We start from the raw sequence: 26,302 nt of genomic DNA, 5'->3' as shown, positions 1-26,302 counted from the left end.
CCTGCCTCCATTCCCCTACTCAAAGGTCACTGTAGCTGATGTTATGGACAGGGAGTTATTTAGTGCCGGTAATTTCCAGCCGTAAAGGCCTGATGCAAACCCACTAAAGTCAATGAGAATCCTTCTGGAATTGTAAGAAGAGGAATTGGATTAGACCCTGTATCACTATGCCCTGGGAAGATGAAGGGAGCAAAGGAAGAGGTGTGACTCAGAACTGTAGCTCCAAGGCACAACGCCTCCCAGGGTTAGCCCTCGGTTAGTGCAGATCCTTTCAGGGTTCTGCCTAAAATAAAAACCTAACTCATTGTCCGCAAAGGCACCACTGGAGGGGTGAGCGACTCCCCCACGTGAGCAAGCCGATCAGAAACTGGTCCCAAGTGTCTTGCTGCTTTTATCCCCCTCTGCTTCTGAAGGCATTGAATGTTTATGCAAAGTCTGTGGGGAGCTTCCTGTTTAAAACGCCAGCCTCTTTTCCCCTCTAGAATAACCACATCAAAACGACAAAGCTGCCACCTGCTTTTCCAGCTCAGAATATCAGTGCTTGGTTTGGTTACAGAGGATAATAAATATAAGGCATATTTTAATTTATCTTTGCTTGATGGCAGCTTATCCAGGTAAATTGAGAACATGGGAAATTCGCAGGATGCTAGGATAATGGTAATAAATCTGCTGTTCCATTATTCATTATATGCCTTTCCTACAGGTGTCCAGTCGGAGGTCCAGCTGGTCCAATCTGGGGCAGAAACGAAGAAGCCCGGAGAGTCTGTGAAAATATCCTGTAAAACCTCAGGCTTCACTCTCACCGACTACTATATGCATTGGATCAGGCAGACTCCTGGGAAAGGACTGGTTTGGGTTGGAAGAATTGACCCTGAAGATGGTGCTACTAGATATGTCGACTCCATGAAAAACAGAGTCACCATCTCGACAGAAAACTCCATCAGCACCGTGTATCTGCAACTCCGCAGCCTGAGAGCGGAAGACACGGCTGTGTATTACTGTGCTAGACACACAGTGAGAAGAAACCTAGTTCTAACCCTCCAAAAACTCTCAGTGTGAAGGCAGCATATGTTGGATCATATTAAAGAAGTTCTGTATTAAAATCACAGATGAGTTTGCTTACCCATAGTTTAAATTCCAGGGTATTACTAATTAAGAGGTCTCTTGGTTTTTGGTACTGTTTCTCTCCCTCTATGTGTGAAACTTGCAAGCTTCTAACTGAGTTAGTACATTCTAAGACAGAGTCTGTTCTCAAAGCAATTCTTTGTAACAACTACTCACACAGAGAGAGACTCAAAGCAATACTCTGTAACAACAGAAACAGCATCCAGAGACTCCCCGCCCTTTTGTTGTATTCATCTCGCTTTGTTAACAATTGTGATTAAAATAGAGATAGAGGATGTATGTGGATGGATGTTTGGTGTGGATAATAACTGAATGATCAGGGAGGTGCCAGCCTAAGAATGCAGTGTCCATCGGCTGAAGAAGGTGTCAAGTGGAAATAACCAGAGGACCCCCGGAGGGCAGACTGGAATCCACCCAACAGCCTCAAGAATGGGAGAACCAAAGAACAAGATGACATCTGGCAGCACAGAGCCGTCAGGAATGTGCCATCTGCTGATTGATTCAGCAACAGCATGATGAATTCAGCAATTTCCATAGACTGGCATAGGAAGAAATTCCTATAAAAATGGACTCTAGAAAGTGAGAACTTTGGGGTCTGATTCTGCAAACCAACTTCCAGGAGCATCAGATGAGCATCTGACAAGGCCCTGCTCATGTCCAGGCCACCTGGCCAGTGGCTTGGCATGAGCAACTCTAAAGGCTGGTGACTATGATAACAACCTTGCAGAACCTGTGTGTGTGTGTATGAATGAATGTGTGAATAAATATGAGATTGAATGGAATGTTATAGCTATAACTCACTGCTTACTATGATTCTTTCTGTATTCACAATAAATGTGGTATTTTGCCTTTTCCCCTTTAATAAGATCTGGCGGGTTTTTATTTTATTGGTATAACACATAGACTGTATGCAATAGACCTGTCTGGCAATGTCTACTCTATATCAACTTGGGGGCAATGTAGGCTTGTCGCTTATACAAAATTCTGTTGTATTCTAATTAGTCAGATTCTGATAGATCCAGAACTTTCCCGCTTTATGTCTCTTTAATTTTGGAGCATCCACCCCTTCCCTTGGAAATTTAAACTCTAAAAAATTTTCATAAGTAGAATTCCCTTAATCATATTTAACAAGAGCAAAAACTTGAAGGAATGTCAGAGACAGAGAAATATATTTTTAAAAGTTTTCTACCACCTTCCTTTCTGCCAGAAAAGCATTTAAATTAAAGTCTGGCTGTCATCAAAGAAATGAAAATTGCTGCAATTCAAAGCATGGCTGTGGTTCAAACACTCATTTTAAATTATGTAATGGCTTATCTTCATCTCATAAACAGAATCCACGCCTGATATTTTCAGAGGGACCAAAAGGATTTTCATGTCCCCTTCATAGGAACTGGCATCCGAATCGCTAAAGGGCCAGATTTTTGAAAGGTATTTAGGCACCCAGTGGAATGTTCAAAAGTTCCTAGGATCCTAAAACTCATGGATATCAATGGGTGTTGGGCACCTAGACGTTTTTGAAAATTCCACTAGGTGTCTAAATCTACTTAATAGCCAGCCCTAAGGGGATCTTGAATATATGTTAGATTTGGCTGTATGAGAGTAAATGGGACTATTTACTTGCTTATACGTTCGGTCAGGAGCAGATTGGGAGGGAGGGTTATAGAATGGGCATCACTTTGGCTTTTTCCTCTTTTGAGTCAATGGTCAGAGTAGTTGAGTAAGAACAGATTGGGGTAAGTAGCAAGTTAAGGCCAGGTTTTAAAAGATATTTAGGTGTTTCTGCACTCAGTGTCACAACGTCCAACTGATTTAGGAGCCTGTCTCATTTTCAAAAGGGATTTAGGGAGTTAGATTCCTACGTGCTTAAATCCCTTTTGAAAGTGAGATTTAGGCTCCTCAATCAGTTAGGTGTTGCGATGCTGAAAACAGCAATTCCTAAATACCTTAAAAAATCTAGGTCTAGGTGCCTAAATCCCATTGATGTCAATGGGAGTTAAGTCCCTAAATACCTTGGAGGATCACAGCCCTAGGCCCTTTGGAAAATCCCCCTAGCTGTTTATGTGCATTTTACTGGCACCTAAATGCCTTTGAAAATCTGCTGCTTACCGCTAGATTATTTAATCTGTAAAAACCCAATCCAAATTCCATTCTAGTCAATGGATTCTCTCCCTTGACCCGAATGGGAAATGGATCGAATCCTTTATGCCTCACCATGGGAAGAAGTGGAAGGATGTGGATAAAGAGGCCTATCTCTGAGACACAACACCTTCCAGGTGTATTGCTCCATGTCATACCTTGAATAAGAACCCAACCCACTGCCCTGAAGGTATGGCTGGAGGGTTAGAGACTCTGCCATGTGAGCAAGCAGATGAGAATCTGGGCCTAAGTGTCTTGCTACCTTTTATCCCCCTCTGCTTCTGAATGTGTTGAGTGTTTATGCAAAGTCTGTGGGACGCTTCCTGTTTAAAAGCCAACCTCTTTTCCCCTCTGGAATAATCACGTCAAAACAGCGGGGCTGTCACCTGCTTTTACAGCTCAGAATATCGGCGTTTGGTTTGGCTGCAGGGGACAGTAAATATGAGGCATATTTTCATTTATCTTTGCTTGATGGCACTTTGTCCAGGTAAATGGAAAACCTAGAGGATACATGTGATTCTAGGGTATTAGAGATAATCTGGAATGTCAATATTTATGATATACTTTTCCACAGGTGCCCAGTCGGAGGTTCAGCTGGTCCAATCTGGTGCAGAAATTAAGAAGCCCGGCGAGTCTGTGAAGCTATCCTGTAAAACCTCAGGGTTCACTTTCACTTCTGTCTACATGCAGTGGGTCAGACAGACTCCCGGGAAAGGTCTTGTTTGGGTAGGAAGAATTGACCCTGAAGATAGTGAAACAAAATATTCCGAGTCCTTTAAAGGGAGGTTCACCATTACCACAGATAATTCCATCAGCACTGCGTATCTCCAACTCAACAGCCTGAGAATAGAAGACACCGCTGTGTATTACTGTGCTAGACACACACTGAGAAGAAGCTTATTTAAAGCCATGCAAAAACTCTCAGTAGAGAGGAAACACAATATTGTAGCCTGAACATATGCTACAGCCTTGCCAGGTCACACATCTACTGCTTATCCCCTGTAGGGCAGTGGAGGGTTATCTACTCTACGGCGTTCTAGTCTAGTCTATTCTGTTCTTATCTGTTCAGGACGCAGTTCATTTGTTCATAATTATGTGGAATCCATCACTTTCCTTGGAAGATCATTCCACCTTTAAAACATCTCAGAAGTAAGACGTTTTTCCTTGAGTGCACTGAAAAAGACAGAATGAAAAGATAAATCAATATGAAACTGAGGAAATATCACAGAAAGATTAACATACTTTTAAAGTTTTCCCACAACGTTCTTTTATGTGAGGAAAATATTTTACTTAAAGTCCATCCAGCATCAAAGAAAAGAAAATTAGAGTCATTTAAAGATAGCTGTTGCTAGTTTATATTGCTTTAAAACTATAGACTATCTCACCTGTCATGATTTTCATAAACAGAATCCACAACTGATATATTGAAAATTCCTAAGGGATCTGCTCCCATTCAGAGGAGTTGGAGATCCAAACCCTTAAGGGAGTTTTGGAAATCTCAGCCCACTGTTGAAAGTCAAGTTACACCTGGATGCCTTTCTGAAAGATGTGTTTTAATCAAAGACAAGGAACTGGGCCGAATGCAGGAGCAACTGGAGGAAATTCTCTGGCCTGTGTTACACAGGAGGTCAGGCTAGATGATCCCAGTGGTCCAACCTGGCCCTGGAAAAGATGAATCTAGGCAACAGAAAATATATCTCATGTGGGCCAATCTGGGTGCAGAGATATGAGACAGGGCTAATCGGCTGCTTACTCCTTCTCCCAGGAGGAGGTGAAAAAGCAGGACTGGGGATTGGCAGAGTCTTGGCTCCACTCCCCGACTCAAAGGTCACTTTAGCTGATGTTAGGGACAGGGAGTTATTTAGAGCAGGTAATTTCCAGCAGTAAAGGCCTGATCCAACCCCACTGAAGTAAATGAGAATCCGTCCATAACTGAGCTAAGAGGAATTGGATTACACCCTAGGACGATGAAGGGAGCAAAGGAAGAGATGTGAATCAGAACCGTATCTCTGAGACACAACGCCTCCCAGGGTTAGCCCTGGGCTAGTGCAGATCCTTTCAGGGTTGTGCCTAAAATAAAAGCCTAACTCATTGTCCGCAAAGGTTCCACTGAAGGGGTGAGCGACTCCCCCACGTGAGCGCGATGATCAGAAACTGGGCCCAAGTGTCTTGCTGCTTTTTATCCCCCTCTGCTTCTGAAGGTGATGAGTGTTTATGCAAAGTCTGTGGGGAGTTTCCTGTTTAAAAAGCCAACCTCTTTCCCCCTCTAGAATAACCACATCGAAACAGCGAGGCTGTCACCTGCTTTTACTGCTCAGAATATCGGTGTTTGGTTTGGCTGCAGAGGATAATAAATATGAGGCATATTTTAATTTATCTTTGCTTAATGGCAGCTCATCCAGGTAATCTGAGAACATGGGGGATTCAGAGGATGCTGGAATAATGGGGATAAATCTGCTGTTCCAATATTCATTATATGCCTTCCCTACAGGTGTCCAGTCGGAGGTTCAGCTGGTCCAATCTGGGGCAGAAATGAAGAAGCCCGGAGAGTCTGTGAAAATATCCTGTAAAACCTCAGGCTTCACTCTCACCGACTACTATATGTATTGGATCAGGCAGACTCCTGGGAAAGGACTGGTTTGGGTTGGAAGAATTGACCCTGAAGATGGTGCTACTAGCTATGCTGACTCCATGAAAAACAGAGTCACCATCTCGACAGAAAACTCCATCAGCACCGTGTATCTGCAACTCCGCAGCCTGAGAGCGGAAGACACGGCTGTGTATTACTGTGCTAGACACACAGTGAGAGACACCTAGTTCTAGCCCTGCAAAAACTCTCAGCCTGAGGGAAGCACTACTTCAAATACATCTGACATATGAAAATCTAGTTGGGTCATGTCTATTCCATCCCCACTAGGGTGCAGCGTAGACTCATCCCATAGACACAGATACATTTTAGCTGGGTTTATATTAATTCAGGGGTTGGTCCCATCGTTTGATTGTTTTTGAATAATGATTAAGAAATTTAGGATTACAAGCATTGCAAGGGAATACCAACAAGGCAATTATACACGTATTCAATGACTAACAAACAGTAATACGGACTATGTCTCTGTATTCTATCAATGGCTATGTATAGGAAGAGACAGTTTTAGAGAAGAGAGAAAAAGTGAAAAATCTGAAGTTATTCCGGAAATTAGAGAAGAGAAAGAAAGAATTTTGTTTAAAGTCACATGGGAAGAATTCAGATACAACAGAGAGAAAGAGGGGTGCATGGGGATGGATAGATAGATAGAGGGAGTGCATGGGGATAGATAGATAAATAGAGGGGGTGCATGGGGGTGGATAGATAGATAGATTTGATTAGATTTGATTTATTTAATAGAAATTGGGTGTCCAAATCCCCTTTCACAGCTTTGAAAATCGCAGCCGAAGCGTACGTCTCCCCTTACGGCAGCGTGCAGCAGACTCACACCTCATGGCCGGCTAGCAGAGGTTTAAGCAGCCGTGTAGATGGTGAGGCGCAGCTTTGGCGGGCAGAGAAGAAGAAAGTGCCCCCATGCCTTCACCCCCAGGGCATATACCCTACGCAGGCTCTCCCCACACCTGGGCAGTGCCGTCCACCTCTACACTGCGACTGGTAGTGTAGTGTCCCCCTGCCTCCCCACCGCCAGGGCCTGACACTGTGGTGTGGCAAATCTAGACACAGCCGGCCTTGTACTGCGGCAGGTCGCTACCCACACAGTGCCTGTCCCCCACGGGCCACCCTCAGTGTAGACGTCACCTGAGCGTCTGCGACAGCTGCCTGCTAAAACAGCCACCCACTAGATGCCTGGTTTTAGAGCTGATGATAGTCCTTGTTTCAAACCTCAGTGACCTTCCTAGAGGGGCATTACCATGAAAGCGCAACTGCTCCCTCCAGGAAGCGTAGCCGGAGTGCTGCACAGGTACCAGAAGATGCATAATGGGCTTCTGAGTCTAGCAAGCTGCGAGCAAACCTAGGACTTGTGTCTACCCCCACCCCCCAATTAAAAACAAATAAACAAATAAAAATCGTGACTGAGCAATGTAATGGGGGCCACCAGGAAGGTTTCAGTAGCTTCCTCACCATAACACTGGTGATTTCACTGAAAAACACACCCAAGTTACTGACATAAATATAGTTCCAAGGATGAAATTCCCCTTGATGTATAGGGCCAGCACAAGGTCTATGAAATACTTAATCCTTTGAGGTAGATGGAGCTGCTCCACTTTGTGTGAATAATCAAATATTCATTGGGACAGAGAGAAAAAGACTGACTCTAAAGTCTGGTAGGTTTAGCAGTCACCTGGAATTTGGGAACTCCAGCTTCAAGTCCCTGATCCGAATTAAGATCTTCCATATTGCAGGTAAGTACCCTAATCACCAGGCTAATGGCTATTCTGTAAGAACATTAGAACATAAGAATGGCCATACTGAGTCAGACCAAAGGTCCCTCTAACCGAGTATGACAGTGGCCAATCCCAGGTGCCTCAGAGGGAATGAACAGAACAGGTAATCATCAAGTGATCCATCCCCTGCCGCTCACTTCCAGACTCTGGGAAACAGAGTCTAGGGACACCATCCCTGCCCATCTTGGCTAATAGCCATTGATGGACCTATCCTCCATGAATTTATCTAGTTCTTTTTTGAACTCTGTTATAGTCTTGACCTTCACAACATCCTCTGGCAAGGAGTTCCACAGGTTGACTGTGCGTTGTGTGAAGAAATACTTCCTTTTGTTTGTTTTACACCTGCTGCCTATTAATTTAATTTGGTGACCCCTAGTTGTTGTGTTATGAGAAGGAGTAAATAGCACTTCCTTATTTACTTTCTCCACACCAGTCATGATTTTATAGACCTCAGTCATATCCCTCCTTAGTTGTTTCTTTTCCAAGCTGAAAAGTGTGGGCTTGCTTTCAGAAATTCCAGCCTGGACATGCACTGAGTCTGTTTGACTGCACTCCTGAAGGTCATGGGGTTGAGTCTCGCTTGATCTCATAGTGAAAGGCCACGTCTGGTTTACCCATCTACAAAAGGGTACCTCATCCATTCGGTTAGGGCATTCAAAGGCAGGTCGACATGACGCTGGCCCCATCACTCCCCTGTGTACTGTTAGCTATGAAACTGATGTGCCTTAAATGAGTGAGCCATTGGCTTGGGAGAACTTCTGATGTCAGAAACCTTCCTGGGAAAGTTTCAATGGAACAAATGTGTTTTCACAGAATATTTTGGTTTTGATGAACTGGCATTCCCCAATAAAAAAAAATGTTTAATTGAAAAATTCCCGACCAACTCTCATGTTTATCCCATTCTAGTGGTTAGTCAACCTAAGACGATAACAGCTCTTAGGTAAGGCAGTAGCAAAAGCTCAGGCTTTTAGCGTTGCGGGTTCAACTCCTGCTGATGACTGTGATACACAGGCCTTGTGCTGCCCCTCTGAGCTGTACGGTTCTTTGTCTCACTTAAATCCTCAGCACTGGCTGTGTAGGGGGATGCATTGGTTTGATTAATATTTGCTGGCCCTCTGCAGAGCAAGTCAATCTTATTCTGGTATTTATAACTTGGGTATCTCTTGATCACCTCATGTAGGCTGGGATTTTCAGAGCAGCCTAAGAGATTTATGCACGCTAATCCCTTTGAATTAATGTGCTTAATTCCCGTAGGCTTCTTTGAAAATTCCATTCCTAGCAACTAGGGTTTTTTTTTCCACCAGAGAAAAGCAGCTAGGCTTCAGGAAACCCATTTGCTTGCTCACTGCATTCCAGAAGGCTGCCTTCACCTTCTCGTTCCTTATTGTGTAAATAAAAGGGTTCAGCAAGGGGGTGAAGACAGTATTTAGCACTGACACCACTTTGTAGAGACTGAATGAGGAATGCACACTGGGCCTCAGGTACATAAACATAACAGCCCTGTAGAGTATCGAGACTACAGTCAGCTGGGATGCACAAGTAGAAAATACCTTCTGGCACCCTGTTGCGGAGGGGATGCAGACGATGGTGGTTATTATATAGATGTAGGATACCATGGGGAACATCAAGGAACTGAGAATAGCTGTGATCGCAGCCAGGAAACCCAGCAACTCAATGAGGCAGGTATCAGTGAAGGCTATTTTTAAGATCAGCCCAATGTCACCGCAGAAATAGTTGATAATGTTGGAGTCATATGTGGGCAGCTGGAAGACCACAATAATTTGGAATAATATAGCCATAAAGCCCTCGAACCAAGCCCCTATGGACAGCTGGAGGCAGACCCTGCTGGTCATGATTGTGGCACATAGCAAGGGTTTGCATATGGCCAGATAGGGTCTAAGGACATCACATCCAGGATGAAGAACTCCGTGCTGCCCATGAAGAAATGGAAGAAAGCCTGAAAGAGGCAGCAGTACACGCAAATTTTTGTCTAGACTTCTACAAAGGTCTCTAGCATTGTGGGCACCATGGTGGTGGTGTACCAGATCTCCAGGAATGAGAGGTTGCTCAGAAAAAAGTACATTGGGGTGTGCAGCTTGTGACTGGTCCTCACGATCATCACAATAAGGCCATTTCCTATGATGGTCAGGATATACATGCGTAAAATGACCGAGAAGAACACAATGTGAAAACTGTGACCAACAGGGAAGCCCCTGGAGAATGAACTCATTCACTGTTGTAGTATTCTTCTTGCACATCAGGTCTCTGTTTCCTTCCTTCTGAGTCATGACTCACAGGAACAGCAAAAGGCGCAGTCGTTTGGAGGTGGGGGTTCAGTTCAGTGGTGGTTCCAAAGAATCAGGGAGGGTCAGGGGAGGCAAAAATTGATTTGGACCAAATCTGAACCTTTTTGGAATTAGTGGAGGATTAAAAAAGTTGTCAAAAATTCCTGTTTGGATCAAAGAAAGTATTTTGTTAGATGCAAAACATTTTGGGCGATATTCACAACAGCTAAAGAAGGTGTTCCTGTGAACAACGTGGTGTCCGGGATAAATTCAGTCTTGAGCCCCATCCTGAACCCTTTGCTTTACATGATAAGAAACAAGGAGGTGAAAGTGGCCTTCTGGAATGCAGTGGGGGGGGAAGGTGGAAGGGAGGGGGAGGGTTCTCTGAAGCCTGACTGCTTTTTTCTGGTGAAAAATACCTAGTTGCTAGGGCTGGATGTTTCAAAGAAGCCTAAGGGAGTAAAACACCTTAATTCAAAGAGGTTAGTGTGCATAAATCTCTTAGGCTGCTTTGGAAACCTTGGCCTAGATAAGGTGACCAGGAGATGCCCAAATTATAAATACCAGAGTAAGATTCCCTAAGTGTCCTTTAGCTCAGGGGAGAAGCACTCACCTGGGATGTAACAGACCCATGTTAAAATCTGCTTTGGAAGAGAGATTTGAACTTAAGTCTTCCTCTTCCTGGGTAACCACAGGACAATGGCGTACTGCCTGATGGGAGTAGGGTGTTTTTAATATTTCCTGTTGAAGCTCTTCCAATTTGTATAACAAATTAAACAGCCATTGGTGCAGGGACTTGAACTTAAGTCTACAACATCCTAAGTGCTCGCCTAACCACAAAAGGTGTGTCATAAATATAAAGGGAAGGGGAACCACCTTTCTGTATACAGTGCTATAAAATCCCTCCTGGCCAGAGGCAAAGTCCTTTTACCTGTAAAGGGTTAAGAAGCTCAGGTAACCTGGCTGGCACCTGACCCAAAATGACCAATGAGGGGACAAGATACTTTCAAATCTGGAGGGGGAGGGAAAGGCTTTTGTCTGTCTGTGTGATACCTTTGCCGGGAACAGATCAAGGATGCAAGCCCTCCAACTCCTGAAAAGTTAGTAAGTAATCTAGCTAGAAAATGTGTTAGGTTTTCTTTGTTTTGGCTTGTGAAATTCGCTGTGCTGGAGGAAATGTGTATTCCTGTTTTTGTGTCTTTTTGTAATTTAAGGTTTTGCCTGGAGGGATTCTCTATATTTTTAATCTGATTACCCTGTAAGGTTATCTTGCATTCTGATTTTACAGAGTTGTTCTCTTAACTTTTTTTGTTCTTCTAATAAAGTTCTGTTTTTTAAGAATCTGATTGGGTTTTTTGGGTCTTAAAAATCCAAGGCTGGTCTCTGCTCATCTTGTTTATTCTCAAGCCTCCCCAGGAAAGGGGGTGTAAGGGCTTGGGGAGAGGGGTAATTTTGGGGAAATAAGAACTCCACGTGGTCCTTTCCCTGATTGTTTGTTAAATCACTTGGTGGTGGCAGTGTTTAACTAATCCAAGGGCAAAGACTTTGTGCCTTGGGGAAGTTTTAACCTAAACTGTATCTAGTAATTCCTCCATTCAGCCCACAATTTGTGATTAAGTAGAGGATATCTTGAAGAAAGAACTTTAAACTCAATGTAAAGACTTCATGTAACAGAATATACACCACATCCCTACGTACATTATCCCAATGGTTAATAATTCTCACCCTTAAAAATGTGCACCTTACTTCCTGTTTGAATTTGTCTATCTTCAGTTTCTGCTAGGCTAAGAAGTCATCAACTGTAAGAAATCTCTTCCCCATGTAGGCAATGGAACCATGATCAAGTCATCTCGGAACCTTTTCTTCAATAAGCTAAATAGATTGAATTTCACTGCTATATTCTATAGTTCACCTTGCTAAATTCTTCTTTTATACCCCTTTGTTTCCATCCTGACATGAGAAATGCAGTAGCTGAAGACTGATTGAAACAAACGTTGACTCAAGGAGGTCATTCTACCTAGCTTAAAAAAAGAGACGTTTAAGGGATGATTTGGTTACAGTCTGAAGCACCTATTTGGGGAGTAAATGGGCTCATCCACCTAGCAGAGACAGGTATAACAAGACCCATTGGATGAAGGTAGAAGCTAGAGGAATTTGAGACTGGAAATACAGTGTAAATTTTTAAGACTGAAGATAATTAACAGTTGGAAGAACTTACTGAGGGTTGTGGTGGAGTCTGCTCTAGGAATTTTTACTGGGAAGTTCCATGGCCTGTATCATACAGAAGGACAGACCAGATAATCACAATGGTACTTTCTGGCCTTCTAAGCTATGAATTTATGAACCATGGAACAAAGCATAGGAATAGCCATACCATGCTCTCATATCTCTACCTTTCCAGACTGGCCGAGCAATGGATGCTCTCATTCAGAAATGAAACAGAGAATACGACTCTCTTTCTCTGAATTTCTCTCTGTCTCTGTTGCTCTCTCAGCATCTCTCCTTTTCTGTGCATCTGAAGAAAAGTCTTTGCTTTCACCCACTCTATAAATAAGGTTTTGAAAGTGCTATGATTTCATCTGAAGACTCACAACACCAATGGGAAATTACCAGAGGCAAGAAATCTCCTAGGACAACGTGAGATGCATGCTCAAACTGAACACAAAAATGGTCATCTTTAAGGCTAAGTTTTTCAAAAAGCTTAAGGGAGTGAGGTGCAGAGCTCCCATGATCTTTCCATGGGATTTAGGTGCTCAAATCTCTGAGGAATCTTTGAAAACCTACCATAAACAGATAAGGCAGAACTGGATGATTCGTTCAGCTTTTTTGAGTTTCACATATTTTGATTTTTTTTCAGTTATAGTTTCCATCAAAGTTTGGATTGATGCTGTGAAAGGAAATGGAAACTATTACTCTTAACCACTCATAAAGTTCTTTACCCCTTTTGCAAACCTTTCTATTGATCATGTTCTAAGATAAAGATTGTAGGTGGAATGGCAAGGTGGTGTTTGTTTGAGAGTGTAACTGTGTCTTTCAGTCAGCTAGCACTTTAAAATGAAAAATAGTTTCATGTGGAACCAAAAATGAGTGAAAAAAGGTTTGGTGAAGGCAAAATACAAAAATAGGCGGGCTTACTTTTGGTTCAAGGACAAACTTGAAATGTACAGTTTTTAACTGTGACTGTTAAAATGTTTTGTATTTTTTTTTAATAAGAGTAAAGGATATTTTGAAACGAATTGTTGCTTTGCACTCAAACCCTGAAAGATTTCATGTGGAAAATGCTGCAATGAAACCTTTTGATTTTTTCCAAAAAATATTGGCTAATACACTTAAATGAAACCAACATGAATTTTCAAAACCTGCAAGTTTGTTCTCCATGTTCATAGAAGCAGGACAAGGTGCAATGGGCTTAATCTGCAGTGAGGGAGATTTAGGTTAGATATTAGGAAAAAATTCTGACGGCAAGTGTAGTTCCGCATGAAAGTAGGTTTCTGAAGGAAGGTTGTGGAATCCCCATCGTTAGAGGCTTCATAACTGGTTGGACACATACCAAGTGGGATGGTCTGTTCCTTTGTGCCCCAGCACAGGCAGCTGGATTATATGACCTCCCGATGTTCCTTCAAGCCCCACATGTCTTGGTTTTTATTAACATGAGGGTGAAATGCTAGGTTGTGATGTGCTGCAAAAAGCAGGTTTCGGGGCCTAGAACGGGGTACTTTCCTCTCTGAATCAGCCTGGCCCCAGTACCTATGAACATCCCCAAGACACACTGTGCTTCAGGGAGCAGCGTGCCTGACTCAATAGACGACGCTATTTTGTTTGGGTCTACGCGGCTCTCGATGCCCCTGAGTGGTGCTGGGAAGTGCTGGACAGCAGGGGCCTCTTCGTCTCGCAAGAGAAAATGACTTCAGGAAGGTTCACCCTTCAAAGCATTTTCTGATACCCGGGGGGGTGGGGGAGTGGTCAGAGAATATTTCACTTTAAACAGCAAAAGCAAAGTCTACACCCAATTTGCTTTTATTTCATCTCCTGCTTTTGGGGGATTAATTATTTCTGTAAGGGGGAAAGTTTTTTTCTCTCTCAATACTTATGGCTAGAGGTGAAATAGAAAAGCACTGTAAAAATTAGTGTCTGAAATGCTTAGACAATCTGGTTCCATGGCAATGGGGGAGGGGAGAGAGAGACTTTGGTTGGAAATCTAGAATTACATTTCATGGTTTGAAAATGTGTTTTCCTTCCGCATCAGAATGAAACAGTGACTCTGTTCAAGGGTAGTATTCATCAATTCTAGAGAGAGATTTGCTCTTCCCCAAAAGCCCAACGGTTAGGATCATGTCCTGGTACACGGGAGATGCGGGTTCCAATCACTATTTGGCCTGATTTGAAGCTGGGAGTTGAACTGGAGTCTTCCACGGCCCATGCATGTCCCTGACCAGCAGGATCTGCAGTTGAAGAATCTGTCGATTTCTTCCGTACCCAAGAAACCTCCATTTCCTGACTAACATTCTACATCCGCTGAGAGAAATGATGCAAGACTGAAATCTGACCTGAGATAGGAGACTCGTGAGTGTTTTCTTCTACAGATCGGGGTATTGGATTGGTGAGCAAGGCTTGGACTCAGGAAGCCTGACTGCAAACCCTAGCTCATCTACCGGCTTTTTTTCAGACCTTGGGCCATTTGTTACATCTATCCTTTGCCTCAGTTCTCTAGCTGTGTGAAAACATATGGACAATGCTTTTCTAGGATCTTGTGAAGGGCTCAGAAACTACAGTGACGCAGACAACATTCGAGCCTGACATAGATATGGTACCCGAGTCCTGAAGGAAGCTCGCTCTGCTACTATCAATGATGTGTTTGTGCTATGATGTGCATTGATCTCAATTGTCAGACAGCTTAGCACTTTGAAGAAAGACTTAATTATTCTAATTATTTCCATGAAAAACAGAATGCACTGATCGTTTATTTAGAGAGCATACAGATGGAGAAAGAATCATTACACATAATTGGGCTAAACATTAGCAGATTGACTCATGCCCATTCATTATCTTTTGGTTGCTTTGATTGTGTCTATCCAGAAGCATGTCATAGTTTGGGGAACAACTTTGCTGATCTCTGACTAAAGGCTTCTCTCAGGGCGAGCCTCACGGTCTTGTTTCTGAGCCTGTAGACGCAGGGGTTGAGGAAAGGGCACAGTACAGTGTTCAGCAGAGCCACCCCTTTGTTAAGATCCAAAGAGGAATTGCCTGAATGAAGGGTGTACAAAACAATGCAGCTTCCACAGACAACTGCTAAAGCTGTGAGATGAGAGGCACGGGTTGCAAAACCTTTCTGTCTGTCTGTGGCCGTTGGGAGTCGCGGAATAGAGAAGAAGATGGTTACATAAGACAGCATGGTTAAACATAATGAACTCAGGACTCCGCTTGAGATCAAAAAAAGGACATGACCAGTAGGAGACAGAACTCTGTTGCACCCAAGGCGAAACAGAAGAAGGTCTGGGCCATGCAGCCGTGGAATGAAATGGTTTTGCTGACTGACAGAAGGTTCAGTATCATCTTAGGGCTCGTGACTGAGGTGAACCAGATTTCCAAGAAGGACAAATTGGCGATGAAAAAGTACATGGGAGAGCGGAGTCAGCGATCCACCCACACTATGAAAATGATGACCACGTTCCCCATTACTGTGATCAGGTAGGTGAGGAGAAGAACCAGGAAGAGGAAAATTTTCAGTTTCTCACCAAGGCCTGAAAATCCCAGTAGGATGAACACAGACACAGCGATTTCATTCCTTTCCTCCACGTCCAGCGTCAGCCTTGTCTGTGGAAAAACTAACACTGAAAATAATAGCATGCCATTTTCACAGATTCTTGGATATTAAAACTTGATGGAAGCTTGTAATCTTCTGACTCTGTCCCTAGCATATGACATAGGATTTTGACTAATAACTCTTCCGTTAATCTCCTAACTTGTTGCCACAACCTGCTCCTCCCTGGGAACACCCTTTTTCAACACCAGCGTCCCAGATTTGGTACCACAGCCCTTTTACACCTTGCTGTTCCTCTCCTGACCCTTGCAGGTAAATAAAGGATGTGGGTTTTTCATAATTCCATTTCAAGTTCCCTGCAGGTCATTTCAAATCCCACTGACAAACTGTGTCTCTGAGTTCTGTGTTTGAAAAACTGGTAAACTTGTATTTAACCTGATCAAACAGAAATCTAGACATAGAATTCGGTCACCTTCTATTTTCACACCACTAGTGAAGTCAGATTTTACCAGCGTCTGGCAGAGATTCCCTTCTTGATCCAGGGTCCAGCTCCCTGAATAATTTCTTTGATCCAGCTGCCCCTGTCCTCTGGAGACAACTGATGACCCTTTAAATAAACAAAAAAATTCCAAGCCAGGCAACCAGGAGCCCAAGCCTCTGAGTCTGAGCATGCAGCAGTTTAGATTCTTTTGGAGATTTTTTTTTTTTTTACAACATACTCATCACAGTGGTCTCTTCTGGCCCTGGGTTATGGTGGAGTCTCCATCACTGACCATTTTTAAATCAAGATTGAATGTGTTTATCTAAAATATCTGCTCTAGGGAATTTTACCAGGAATTTCTATGGCCTGTGTTCTAAAGGAGACCAGCCTAGATGATCACAATGTTCTCTTCTAGCCTTTAATCTATGAATTTACGAACCATGGGACAAGCATAGGAACAGCCATACCATGGTTTCATATCTTTACCTTTCCAGACTGGCTGAGCAATGGATGCTGTCATTTAGAAAAGCAAAAGAAAACACCTCTCTCTCTTTCTCTGAAAATCTCTCTCTCTGTCTCTGTTGCTCTCTTAGAATCTCTCCTTCTCTGTGCAGCTGGAGAAAGTCTTTGCCTTCATCCACTCTATACATAAGGTTTTGAAAGTGCGATGTTTTCATCTGAGGTCTTGCAACAACAGTGGGAAATTACCAGAGGCAAGCAATCTCCCAGGACAACCTGACATGCGTGATCAAATTGAACACAAAAATGGTCATCTTTAACACTAAGATTTTTAAGAAGACTAAAGCACTTAGATGCAGAGCTCCCATGATCTTTCCATGGGATTTAGGTGCTCACGTCCCTTAGGAATCTCTGAAAATCATACTATGAACTGTCAAGGCAGAACTGGGTGATGAATTCAGCTTTTTGGAATTTCCCAGCTTTTCACTTTTTTCATGATTATTTCCATCAAAGTTTGGAATCATGCTGTGAAAGGAAACTGAAAAATATTACTCTTCAACACGTGTGAAGTTCTTTGCCCTTTTTGAAAATCTTTCTATTGATCATGTTCTAAAATAAACAGAGTGTAGGTGGAATGGCAACGTAGTGTTTATTTGGGAGTGTAATTGTGTGAATAATGACTTTTTCAGACAGCTGCCAATTGAAAAAAAAATCAAATCAAATGTTTCAATTTGAAACTAATGAATAAACAGTTTGGTGAATACAAAAGATAAAAACCCCACACATTTATTTTGGGTGAAATGATAAAATTGAAATGTTTAACTTTTAATATTGACCCTATTAAAATGTTTTCTATTTTTTTTAAACAAAAGAAAAGGGAATTTTGAAAGGGAAAAGGTTGCCTTGCACTGAAAAACAAACATTTCATGTGGAAAATGCTGCAATAAAACCTTTTGTGTTTCTTTTTTTCAAAAAAAACTACACGGCTATTACACTTCACTGAAACCAGCATGAATTTGCAAAACCTGAACATGTTGCTAAATCACCGTTTTAGACCAAAAAGAGTTTCAGCCACAAAAGTCATCCACTTCTATTTATGAGCTTCTGTATTTGTGTTACATAATTTCCAGCATGACTCTCTTGGTATTGAGATGGGCCAGAATGACATACACTTTAGCAAATCAAACGGCAAGTTAGAATATTGTTCTAATTAAGGACTGCTACCAGTATTAGTTTAGAGGCCAAGAACAGAGAATAGATTTTCATCCAAACATGCTCAAAAAGACTAAGGATGTTAGGTGCAGTCTCCCAGAGTACTGGAAAAGGGCAACTATCACATTTCTTTAAAAAAGGGAATGAAGCAAACCCATAGAATTGTAGACCAGTCAGCCTAACTTTGATGCGTACACCGAGATGACACTAGTGTGAAAAGAAATAACCAACATGGATTTATCAAGAACATATCTTGTCAAACCAACTTAATTTCCTTCTCTGACAGGTTTAGTGGTCCTGTAGATAGAGGAGAAGCAGTAGACAGGAAATCTCTAGATTGTAGTAAGGCTTTTGACACAGCCCCATATGACATTATCATAAGCAAACTAAGGAAATGGGGTCGAGATGAAATTATTGTAAGATACGTGCAGAAGTGGTTGAATGACCTTATACAAAAAGGAGTAGTTATCCATGATTCACTGACAGACAGGGAGGGAGTACCTAGGGAGTCCTGAAGGGGTCAGCCCTGGGGCTGGCACAGTTAATTAATTTCACTGACTTGTATAATGGAGTAGAAAGTGTGTCTGTAAAATTTGCAGATGACACCAAGCTTTGATGTTTTGCAAGTACTTTGGAGGACAGGATTAGAATTCAAAATGACCTTGACAAATGAGAAAATTGGTCTGAATTCAACAAGATGAAATTCAATGAAGACTAGTGCAAAGTACTTCCTTTAGGAAGGAAAAATCAAATGCACAATTACAAAATGGGGAATAACTGGCTAGGGGATAGAAGTGTTAAAAAGTATCTGGGGCTAATAGTGAATCACAAACTGGATATGAGTCAATAATGTGATGCAGTTGCTAAAAAGGATATCATCATTCTAGGGTGTAATAATGGGAATGTTGTATCTAAGAAATGGGAGGTAATTGTCCCACTCTACTTGCACTGGTGAGGCCTCAGCTGGAGTACTGTGTCCAGTTCTGGCCACCACATGTTAGGAGAGAGGTGGATAAAATGGAAACAGTCCAGAGGAGAGCAACAAAAGTGATAAAAGGTTGAGAAATCCTAACCTATGAGGGGAGACATTTTAAAACGGATATGCTTTGTCTTGAGAAAAGGAGAGTGGGGTGCACCTTATAACAGTCTTCCAATCTGTTAAGGGCTGTTATGAAAAGGACTATGATGAATTCTTCTCTATGTCTCCTAAAGGTAGGACAAGAAGTAATGGGCTTAATTTTCAGAAAGGGTGATACAGGTGAGGTATTAGGAAAAACATTTCAATTACAATGGTAGTTAAATTCTAGAATTGGCTTCCAAGGGTGGGTCTGGAATCCCTGTCACTGGAGGTTTTAAAGAACAGTTGGACCAACGCCTGTGACGGATGGCCTAGGTTTATGTGGCTCTGCCTCAGCGCTGGGAGCTGGACTAGTCGACCTCTCAAGGTCCCTTCCAGGCCTACACTTCTAGGATTGTACAAGTGTCAGGGGATAGTTGTAGGTTGTGCTGTGCTGCAAAGAACAGGGAGGAGGACTCAGGACAGGTTGCTTCCCTCTCCGATTCAGCACAGATCCCAATCCCAAGAACATCACTGGGGGCAATTTGCTTCAGGGAGCTGTGTGTTTCACTCAGTAGAGGATATTATTTTCTGTCAGTGAATTCTGACCCCCATGCCTAGTGTGACTCTAGGAGGCAGTGGGGGCTGAAGAGGGACATTTCCCCCCGAACAAGAAAGAAGGATTTCCACAAGATTCATCAGCCAAAATGTGTCCTGTAGGAGTGAGGGGAGAACATTTAATTTTAAGCAGCAAAACCAAGCCAATGCTTAAGGTGTTTTTATTTCAGTGCTTCCTTTTTGGGGATTAATTATTTGTGTTTTATCTTTCAAATGTAAGGGTGAAAATATTTTTTTCTAGCAGAATTTATTACTACTGGTGAATCTGAAAAGCAATGTAAAATTTTGAGTCTGAAATGTTTAGTTAATCTGGTACAATGGCAATGAAAAGGTGGGAGGGGAGATGGTGGGAAATGTGTTCTCATTCTGCATCAGAATAAATCCTAGACATTTGGACATGAATTATGAAAGAGTTTCTCTGTTCAGGGTAGTGTTATTAGTCAATTCTAGAGACAAACCAGCTCTGACCCTAGAGGCCTATGGTTTGGATAATGTCTTGGAACATGGGAGATACAGATTCCAAACACTATATGGCCTGATTTGAAGCTGGGAGTTGACCCGGTGTCTTTCATATCGCAGGAATGTCTGCAAACCAGCAGGAACTGCAGCTGAAGAATCTCTCTCTGGCAATTCATTCTGTATCTAAGAAACCTCCATACTGTGACTAACCTTCTACAGCTACTGATAGAAATGATGAAGGTCTGAAATCTGACATTCGAGATATGAGGCTGCTGAATATTTCTCCATACATCCTGTGGTCTTAGTCCATTGGATTTTTGAGCAATCTTGGACTCAGGAAACCTGACTTTAAATCCTAGCACAGCCACAGATTTCTTGTCTGACCTTGGGCAATTCATTTATTCTAACCATTGGCTAAGTTCCCTATCAATAAAAATTAAAGATAATGTTTTCCTACCATGCAAGGGTGCTGTGAAGTCCTCAGAAACCATAGTCATGAAGAGAAAAAAGTGCCTAACAGATATTTGGTACCCAAGTCCTATTGAAAGTGGTGTGGCCTGAAGGAAACTTGCTCTGCTACTATCCGTGCGGTGTTTGTTCTGTGGATAATTGCACATTGATCTCAAGTGGGCGACAGTTCAGCACTTTAAAGGAAGGTTTATTTATTCTAATTATTTTCTTGAATAATAGAATTAACTGAACATTTATTTATAGAAAATACATGTGAAGGAAGGAGTATTACACAAAATTGGACTTCAGATTAGTGGATCGATTCATGCCCTTCCATTATCTTTCTGTTGCTTTTCTTGTATCTATTTGGAAGCATGTCACAGATCGGGGAGCAACTTTTCAGTACCCAGCCTAAACATTTCTCTCAGGGCGAGTTTCACAGTCTTGTTTCTGAGGCTGTAGATAAAGGGGTTGAGGAAAGGGTACAGTACGGTGTTCAGCAGAGCCACCCCTTTGTTGACATCCAAGGAGGAACTTCCTGAAGGCCTGGCATACAACACAATGCAGCTTCCGTAGGCAATTGCCAAAGAGGTGAGATGGGAGCCACAGGTAGCAAAAGCTTTCTGTCTGCCTGTGGCCGTTGGGATTCGGAGAATAGAAAATAAGATGCTCACATATGACAACATTGTTAGGCCTAATGAGCTCAGCACTAAAATTGAGATCAAAATAGAATCCACCCTTCTAACCCTACTGGTGTCAGAGCAGGACAGTAGGAAAAGGGGTGTGTTGTCACAGAAGAAATGGTTGATCACATTCGGCCCACAGAAACTCAACTTCGAAAACAGGAGCATCCGTAAACTCATAAGCATAAAACCTCCCACCCATGTACCAAGAACTAGCTGGATGCAGAATCTCTGCTCCATGACGGTGGCGTATTGCAAAGGGCGGCAGATGGCAACATAGCGATCAAAGGACATGACCACTAGGAAGGCTAACTCTGTACCACCCAAAGCAAAATAGAAGAAGGACTGGGCCATGCAGCCATGGAACGAAATGGTTCGGCTGATTGAGAGAAAGTTCAGCATCAGCTTAGGGCTTGTGACCGAGGTGAACCACGTTTCCAAGAAGGACAAATTGGCGATGAAAAAGTACATGGCAGAGTGGAGTCGGGGATTCACCCACACTACGAAAATGATGACCACGTTCCCTGTTATTGTGATCAGGTAGATGAGGAGAAGAACCAGGAAGAGGAAAATCTTCAGTTTCTCACCAAGACTGGAAAATCCCACTAGGATGAACTCAGACACAGCTGTTTCGTTTCTTTCCGCCATGTCCAATGTCAGCCTTGGCTGTGGAAAGAGTTACAGTGAAAATAAGTTTCAGAGTGGTCGCCGTTCTAGTGTGTATGAGCAAAACCAATGAGGAGTCCTTGTGGCACCTTAGAGACTAACAAATCTATTTGGGCATAAACTTTCATGGGCTATAACCCATTTCATCAGATGCATCTGACAAAGTGTGTTATAGCCCACAAAAGCTTATGCCCAAATAGACAGTGAAAATAAGAGCATGCCATTTTCACAGATTCATATATTTTAAATTCAGATGAGACCCTTTTGATTTTCTAGTCAGATTTCTTGACTAACAGACATCATAGCATTTTACCTTGAAACTCCTCCATGAATCCTCTCACTTGTCATGAGCTGCCCCTCCCTGATTCAACACCAGCGTCTCAAGTTTGGTACTGCTGGCCTTATACTCCTTTGATATTGCTCTCCAGACACTCGCCGGTAAATATTCCGTGATCCAGGCTGTTTTCCTTCCTCTATTTCAAGGACCTTACAGGTCTCTTCCAAGCCTATCGATACTACTCCTCTGATTTCTGGGTTTGAAAAACCATTATACTTTTATTTAACCAGGCTAAACATAAACATAAATATAGCATTCAGTGACCCTTCCACTTCCTGCATCTCTAGGGAGACCCTGATCTTATCAAAGCATGGCCATGCGTCATTCCTGGTCAGGGTCCAGCTCCCACATCCTCTCTGTGGTTCTGCTCCCTCTCCTCTCTGGAGAAAACCGATGACCATTCTCATTGAAAAAAAAAATCCGAATAAGCCATTTAGGTGGAGCCTCCCTCCAGGGTCTAAACTTCTGTCTCTGAGCACCCAGCAGCATATGTTCTTTTCGGTGTTCGTCCCACAACACCCACCATAATAGATTCATAGATTCCAAGGTGAGAAGGGACCACTGTGATCATCTAGTCTGACCTCCTGTCTAACTCCGGCCACAGAACTTCCTCAAAAGAATTCCTTTTGAACGAGAGCCTGCCTTTTAGGAAAACATCCAATCTTGATTTCAAAATGACCAGGGATGGGAGAATCCATCACATCACCCTTGCTAAGTTATTCCAATGGGCAATTCTCCTTACTGTTAAAAATAGACACTACGTCCAGTCTGACTTTGTCTATCTTCAACTCCCAGCCATTAGATCTTGTTATACTTTTGTCTATACTCTGGGAACTTTTTCCTGAGATGTCCTCTGGCCGGTGTTACGAAGAAAATCATATTAGATTATCACAATGGTCCCTCCTATTCTACAAATAAATGAACTATGGAACACCAAAGCATATGAATAGCCGTATTATAGTTTTATATATTTACCTTTTCAGACTAGTGGAGGAACGGCTGCTGTCATTTAGAAAAATAAAAAAAACAGCTCTGTTCTCTGAATCTCTCTCTCCGTAGCCATTGCTCTCTCGCCATCTCTCCTCCTCTGTCCATCTGCGGGAAAGTCTCGCTTTCACCCACTCATTAAATAAGGTTTTGAAAGTGCAATCATTTAATCTGAGCCATGGCAACACCAATAGGAAATTACCAGAGGCAAGAACTCTCATAGGACATCCTGAGTTACCTGATCAAATTGAACCCTAAAATAGTCATCTTCTTTAAGGCTAAGATTTTCAAGAAGTCTACAGTAGTTAGGTGCAGAGCTCCCATTATCTTTCCATGGGATTCTGGTGCCAAACACTTAGGAATCTTTAAAAATCCTACCCCAAAATTTTAAGGCAGAATAGGAAGATGAATTCATCTTTTTTTGAATGTTCAAAATTTTGTTTTTTTATTATTTTTAATCAGAATTTGTAATCATGCTCTGAAAAGAAACAAGAACATCTCCCTCAAACATTCCCAAAATTATTGACCCTTTTCCAAACACGGCTAATGATTATGTTCTTAACCCGACAGATTGGCAAATTAATGTGGGTTTTCTTAGTAGGGCTGTGTGAATAAAAGCTATTTCAGTAAGCTCGCCATTTAAAAAATGGAACACTGTTTCTGGTTAAATAATTTTTAAAGAATTTGCCGCGAATGAAAAAGTTAAACAGAAACAGTAAATTTGTGTTGGGTCAAATGAATACATTGACATGTAATTGTTTCAGGTTGGGCCATTTTAAAAGGTTTTCCAAACAAACAAAAGCAAAGGAAATTTTCAAACAAAAAAAGTTGTCTTGCACTAAAAAGCCCCCACGGCATTCGCATTGTCAAAGTGCTGCAGTAAAACGGTTTGATTTTTGTAAAAAACGGTCGACACAACTCAGCGAAACCGACATAAACTTGCAAAATGTTTCAGTGTTGTCGATCAGCATTTTCGACCAAAAAGAGGTTCAACAGAAAAATTTCCCTTTCCTCCAATTTATGAACATTTGTATGTTTTACACCAGGTTTTGGTGAGACGCCCTTGATGTTAAGATGTGCCACAATAATGTTCCACTTAACAGATGAAATGGGAAAGTTAGACTCGTTTTCTAACACAAGATTGCTAACAGTATCATTTTAGGGGCCAAGGTTAAGGAAGGACAGAGACTAGACTTCCATCCAAAGATAGGCATCACTAGTCAAGACTAGTGATTTTATTGTAGCATTTTTGCTACATAGTAGCATTATTGTAGATTTTATTGTAGTGGTTTTATTGCATTTGATGTGGTGTAGGAGCTTCGGTATGAGATGGGCTTACCTGAACATTCATCACTCACACAGAGCAATAATCTGGAAAAATGACGGGGTTCTACAATTTTGTTCTGAGTAATGAAATCCTAGGTACATCTATTAGGCCCTATCCACACTGTGGCTTAGATTTTTCCAAGCTACTTAAGATCTTTGGGCACCTAATTCCCCAGTCTCCCAGACGACTGGAGAAGAGCAATCATAGTGCCTATCTTTAAAAGAGAAAGAAAGAGGAGGCAGGGAATTTTAGACAACAAAACCTAACTTCAATGCCTGGAACACAGTGGAACAAATTGTTAAACAATCAATGTGTAAGCACCTTGAGAAAAATACATGGATACATGGAATAGCCACCATGGATTTATCAAGAACAAATGTTGCCAAACCAACCTAAGGTCCTTCTCTTCTATGTTTACTGTGGATATGGGAGTAGTAGACAGGATATATCTAGATTGCACTAAGACTGTTGGTATAGTCTCACATGACATTCTCATAAGCAAGCCAGGGAGATGCAGTCTAGATTAAATTATCATAAATTGGGTGCACAACCGGTGAAAGCCCATACTCAAAGAATAGTTACCAATGGTTCTCTGTCAAACCAGGAGAGTCTATTTCATGCGGTCCTGAAGGGGTCAATCGGCTTTGGGACTACCAATATTTTCATTAATAACTTTAATGGAGTGCTTATAAAATTTGCAGATGACACGAAGCTAAGAGGATATGCAAACACTTTGGAGGACAGAATTAGTAATCAGAACACCCTTGACAAATAAGAGAATTGATCTGAAACTGACAAGATGAAACTCAAGAAAGACAATTACAGAGGTACTACACCTAGGAAGGACAAATCAAATGCACAACAACAAAATGGGGAATCTCAGGCTAGGTGGAAGTCCTGCTGACAAGAATCTGGGGGTTATAGTGGATCACAATTTGAAGGAGAGTCAACACTGCGAGGCAGTTGCTAAAAAGGTTAATATCATTCAGAGGGGGGAACAGCAGGAGTGTTGCACCCAAGACACAGGAGACATTTGTCCCACTCTCTTTGGCACTGGTGAGGCCTCAGCTGGAGCACTGTGTACAGTTCTGGCCACCACATGTTAGGAGAGAGGTGCACAAATTGGAGAACAGGAGGACTTGTGGCACCTTAGAGACTAACCAATTTATTTGAGCATAAGCTTTCATGAGCTACAGCTCAATCCGATGAAGTGAGCTGTAGCTCACGAAAGCTTATGCTCAAATAAATTGGTTAGTCTCTAAGGTGCCACAAGTCCTCCTTTTCTTTTTGCGAATACAGACTAACACGGCTGCTACTCTGAAACCAATTGGAGAGAGGCCAGAGGAGAGCAACAAAAATGAAAACAAGGTTTAGAAAACCTGACCTATGAGAAAAGGTTAAAAAGTGGGGCATGTTTAGTCTTGAGAACAGAAGAGCAAGGGGGACCTGTTAATAGTCTGCAAATGTGTTAAGGGCTGATATAAAGAGAATAATGATCTGTTCTCCGTGGCCACGGAAGGTAGGGTAAGAAGTAATGGGCTCAGTCTGCAGTAAGGGAGATTTAGAACGATTTCCCTAATTTCTAACCGAACTATAAGGACAGTTAAGCATTAGAATAGTTTCCAAGGGGGGATGTGGAACCCCCACCACTGGAGATTTTAAGAACTGGTTGGACAAACATTGGTGAGGGATGGGCGATGTTTATTTGGGCCTGCCTCAGTACAGGGGGCTGGATTAGGTGAGCTATCTAGGCCCCTTGCAGCTGTTGCCTGACTCTTTTAAAGATTAATCATATTTGTATTATTTGGCAGTTGATCAGAAGGTCATA

General features: G+C 42.2%; 1 protein-coding gene, 1 pseudogene and 1 gene segment (V, D, J or C); 1 reads left to right on the top strand and 2 right to left on the bottom strand.

Moving 5' to 3' along the window:
* The first annotated feature begins 500 nt into the window (after positions 1–500).
* LOC102946831 lies at positions 501–6,078 on the top strand. The segment is given in 2 exon segments: positions 501–614; positions 5,753–6,078. Coding segments are annotated over 2 exon segments (342 nt in total).
* Positions 6,079–8,520: 2,442 nt separating this feature from the next.
* Positions 8,521–9,922, bottom strand: LOC102947727 (annotated as a pseudogene).
* A 4,995-nt stretch (positions 9,923–14,917) lies between these two features.
* LOC119567937 (olfactory receptor 6M1-like) overlaps positions 14,918–26,302 on the bottom strand; it is a 39,417-nt gene continuing 28,032 nt past the window's right edge. The window contains exons 3-4 of one of the 3 annotated variants that reach the window (XM_043527236.1): positions 22,137–22,353; positions 19,904–21,823 (exon numbers count right to left, since the gene is read on the bottom strand). In XM_043527236.1, coding sequence (XP_043383171.1) covers positions 20,852–21,805 — 954 coding nt within the window. In that variant the 5' untranslated portion in view covers positions 21,806–21,823; positions 22,137–22,353 and the 3' untranslated portion in view covers positions 19,904–20,851. Of the gene's footprint in view, positions 15,792–19,903; positions 21,824–22,136; positions 22,354–26,302 lie in introns of those variants that run through there. The other 2 variants (XR_006285483.1, XM_043527237.1) reach the window with 2 other exon arrangements.

Source organism: Chelonia mydas, chromosome 13, assembly GCF_015237465.2.
Source record: "Chelonia mydas isolate rCheMyd1 chromosome 13, rCheMyd1.pri.v2, whole genome shotgun sequence".
In the NCBI taxonomy this organism is placed as follows: Eukaryota; Metazoa; Chordata; order Testudines; family Cheloniidae; genus Chelonia; species Chelonia mydas.
The sequence above is the reverse complement of the archived record's forward strand: the minus strand, read 5'-3'. Positions and strand labels throughout refer to the sequence as shown.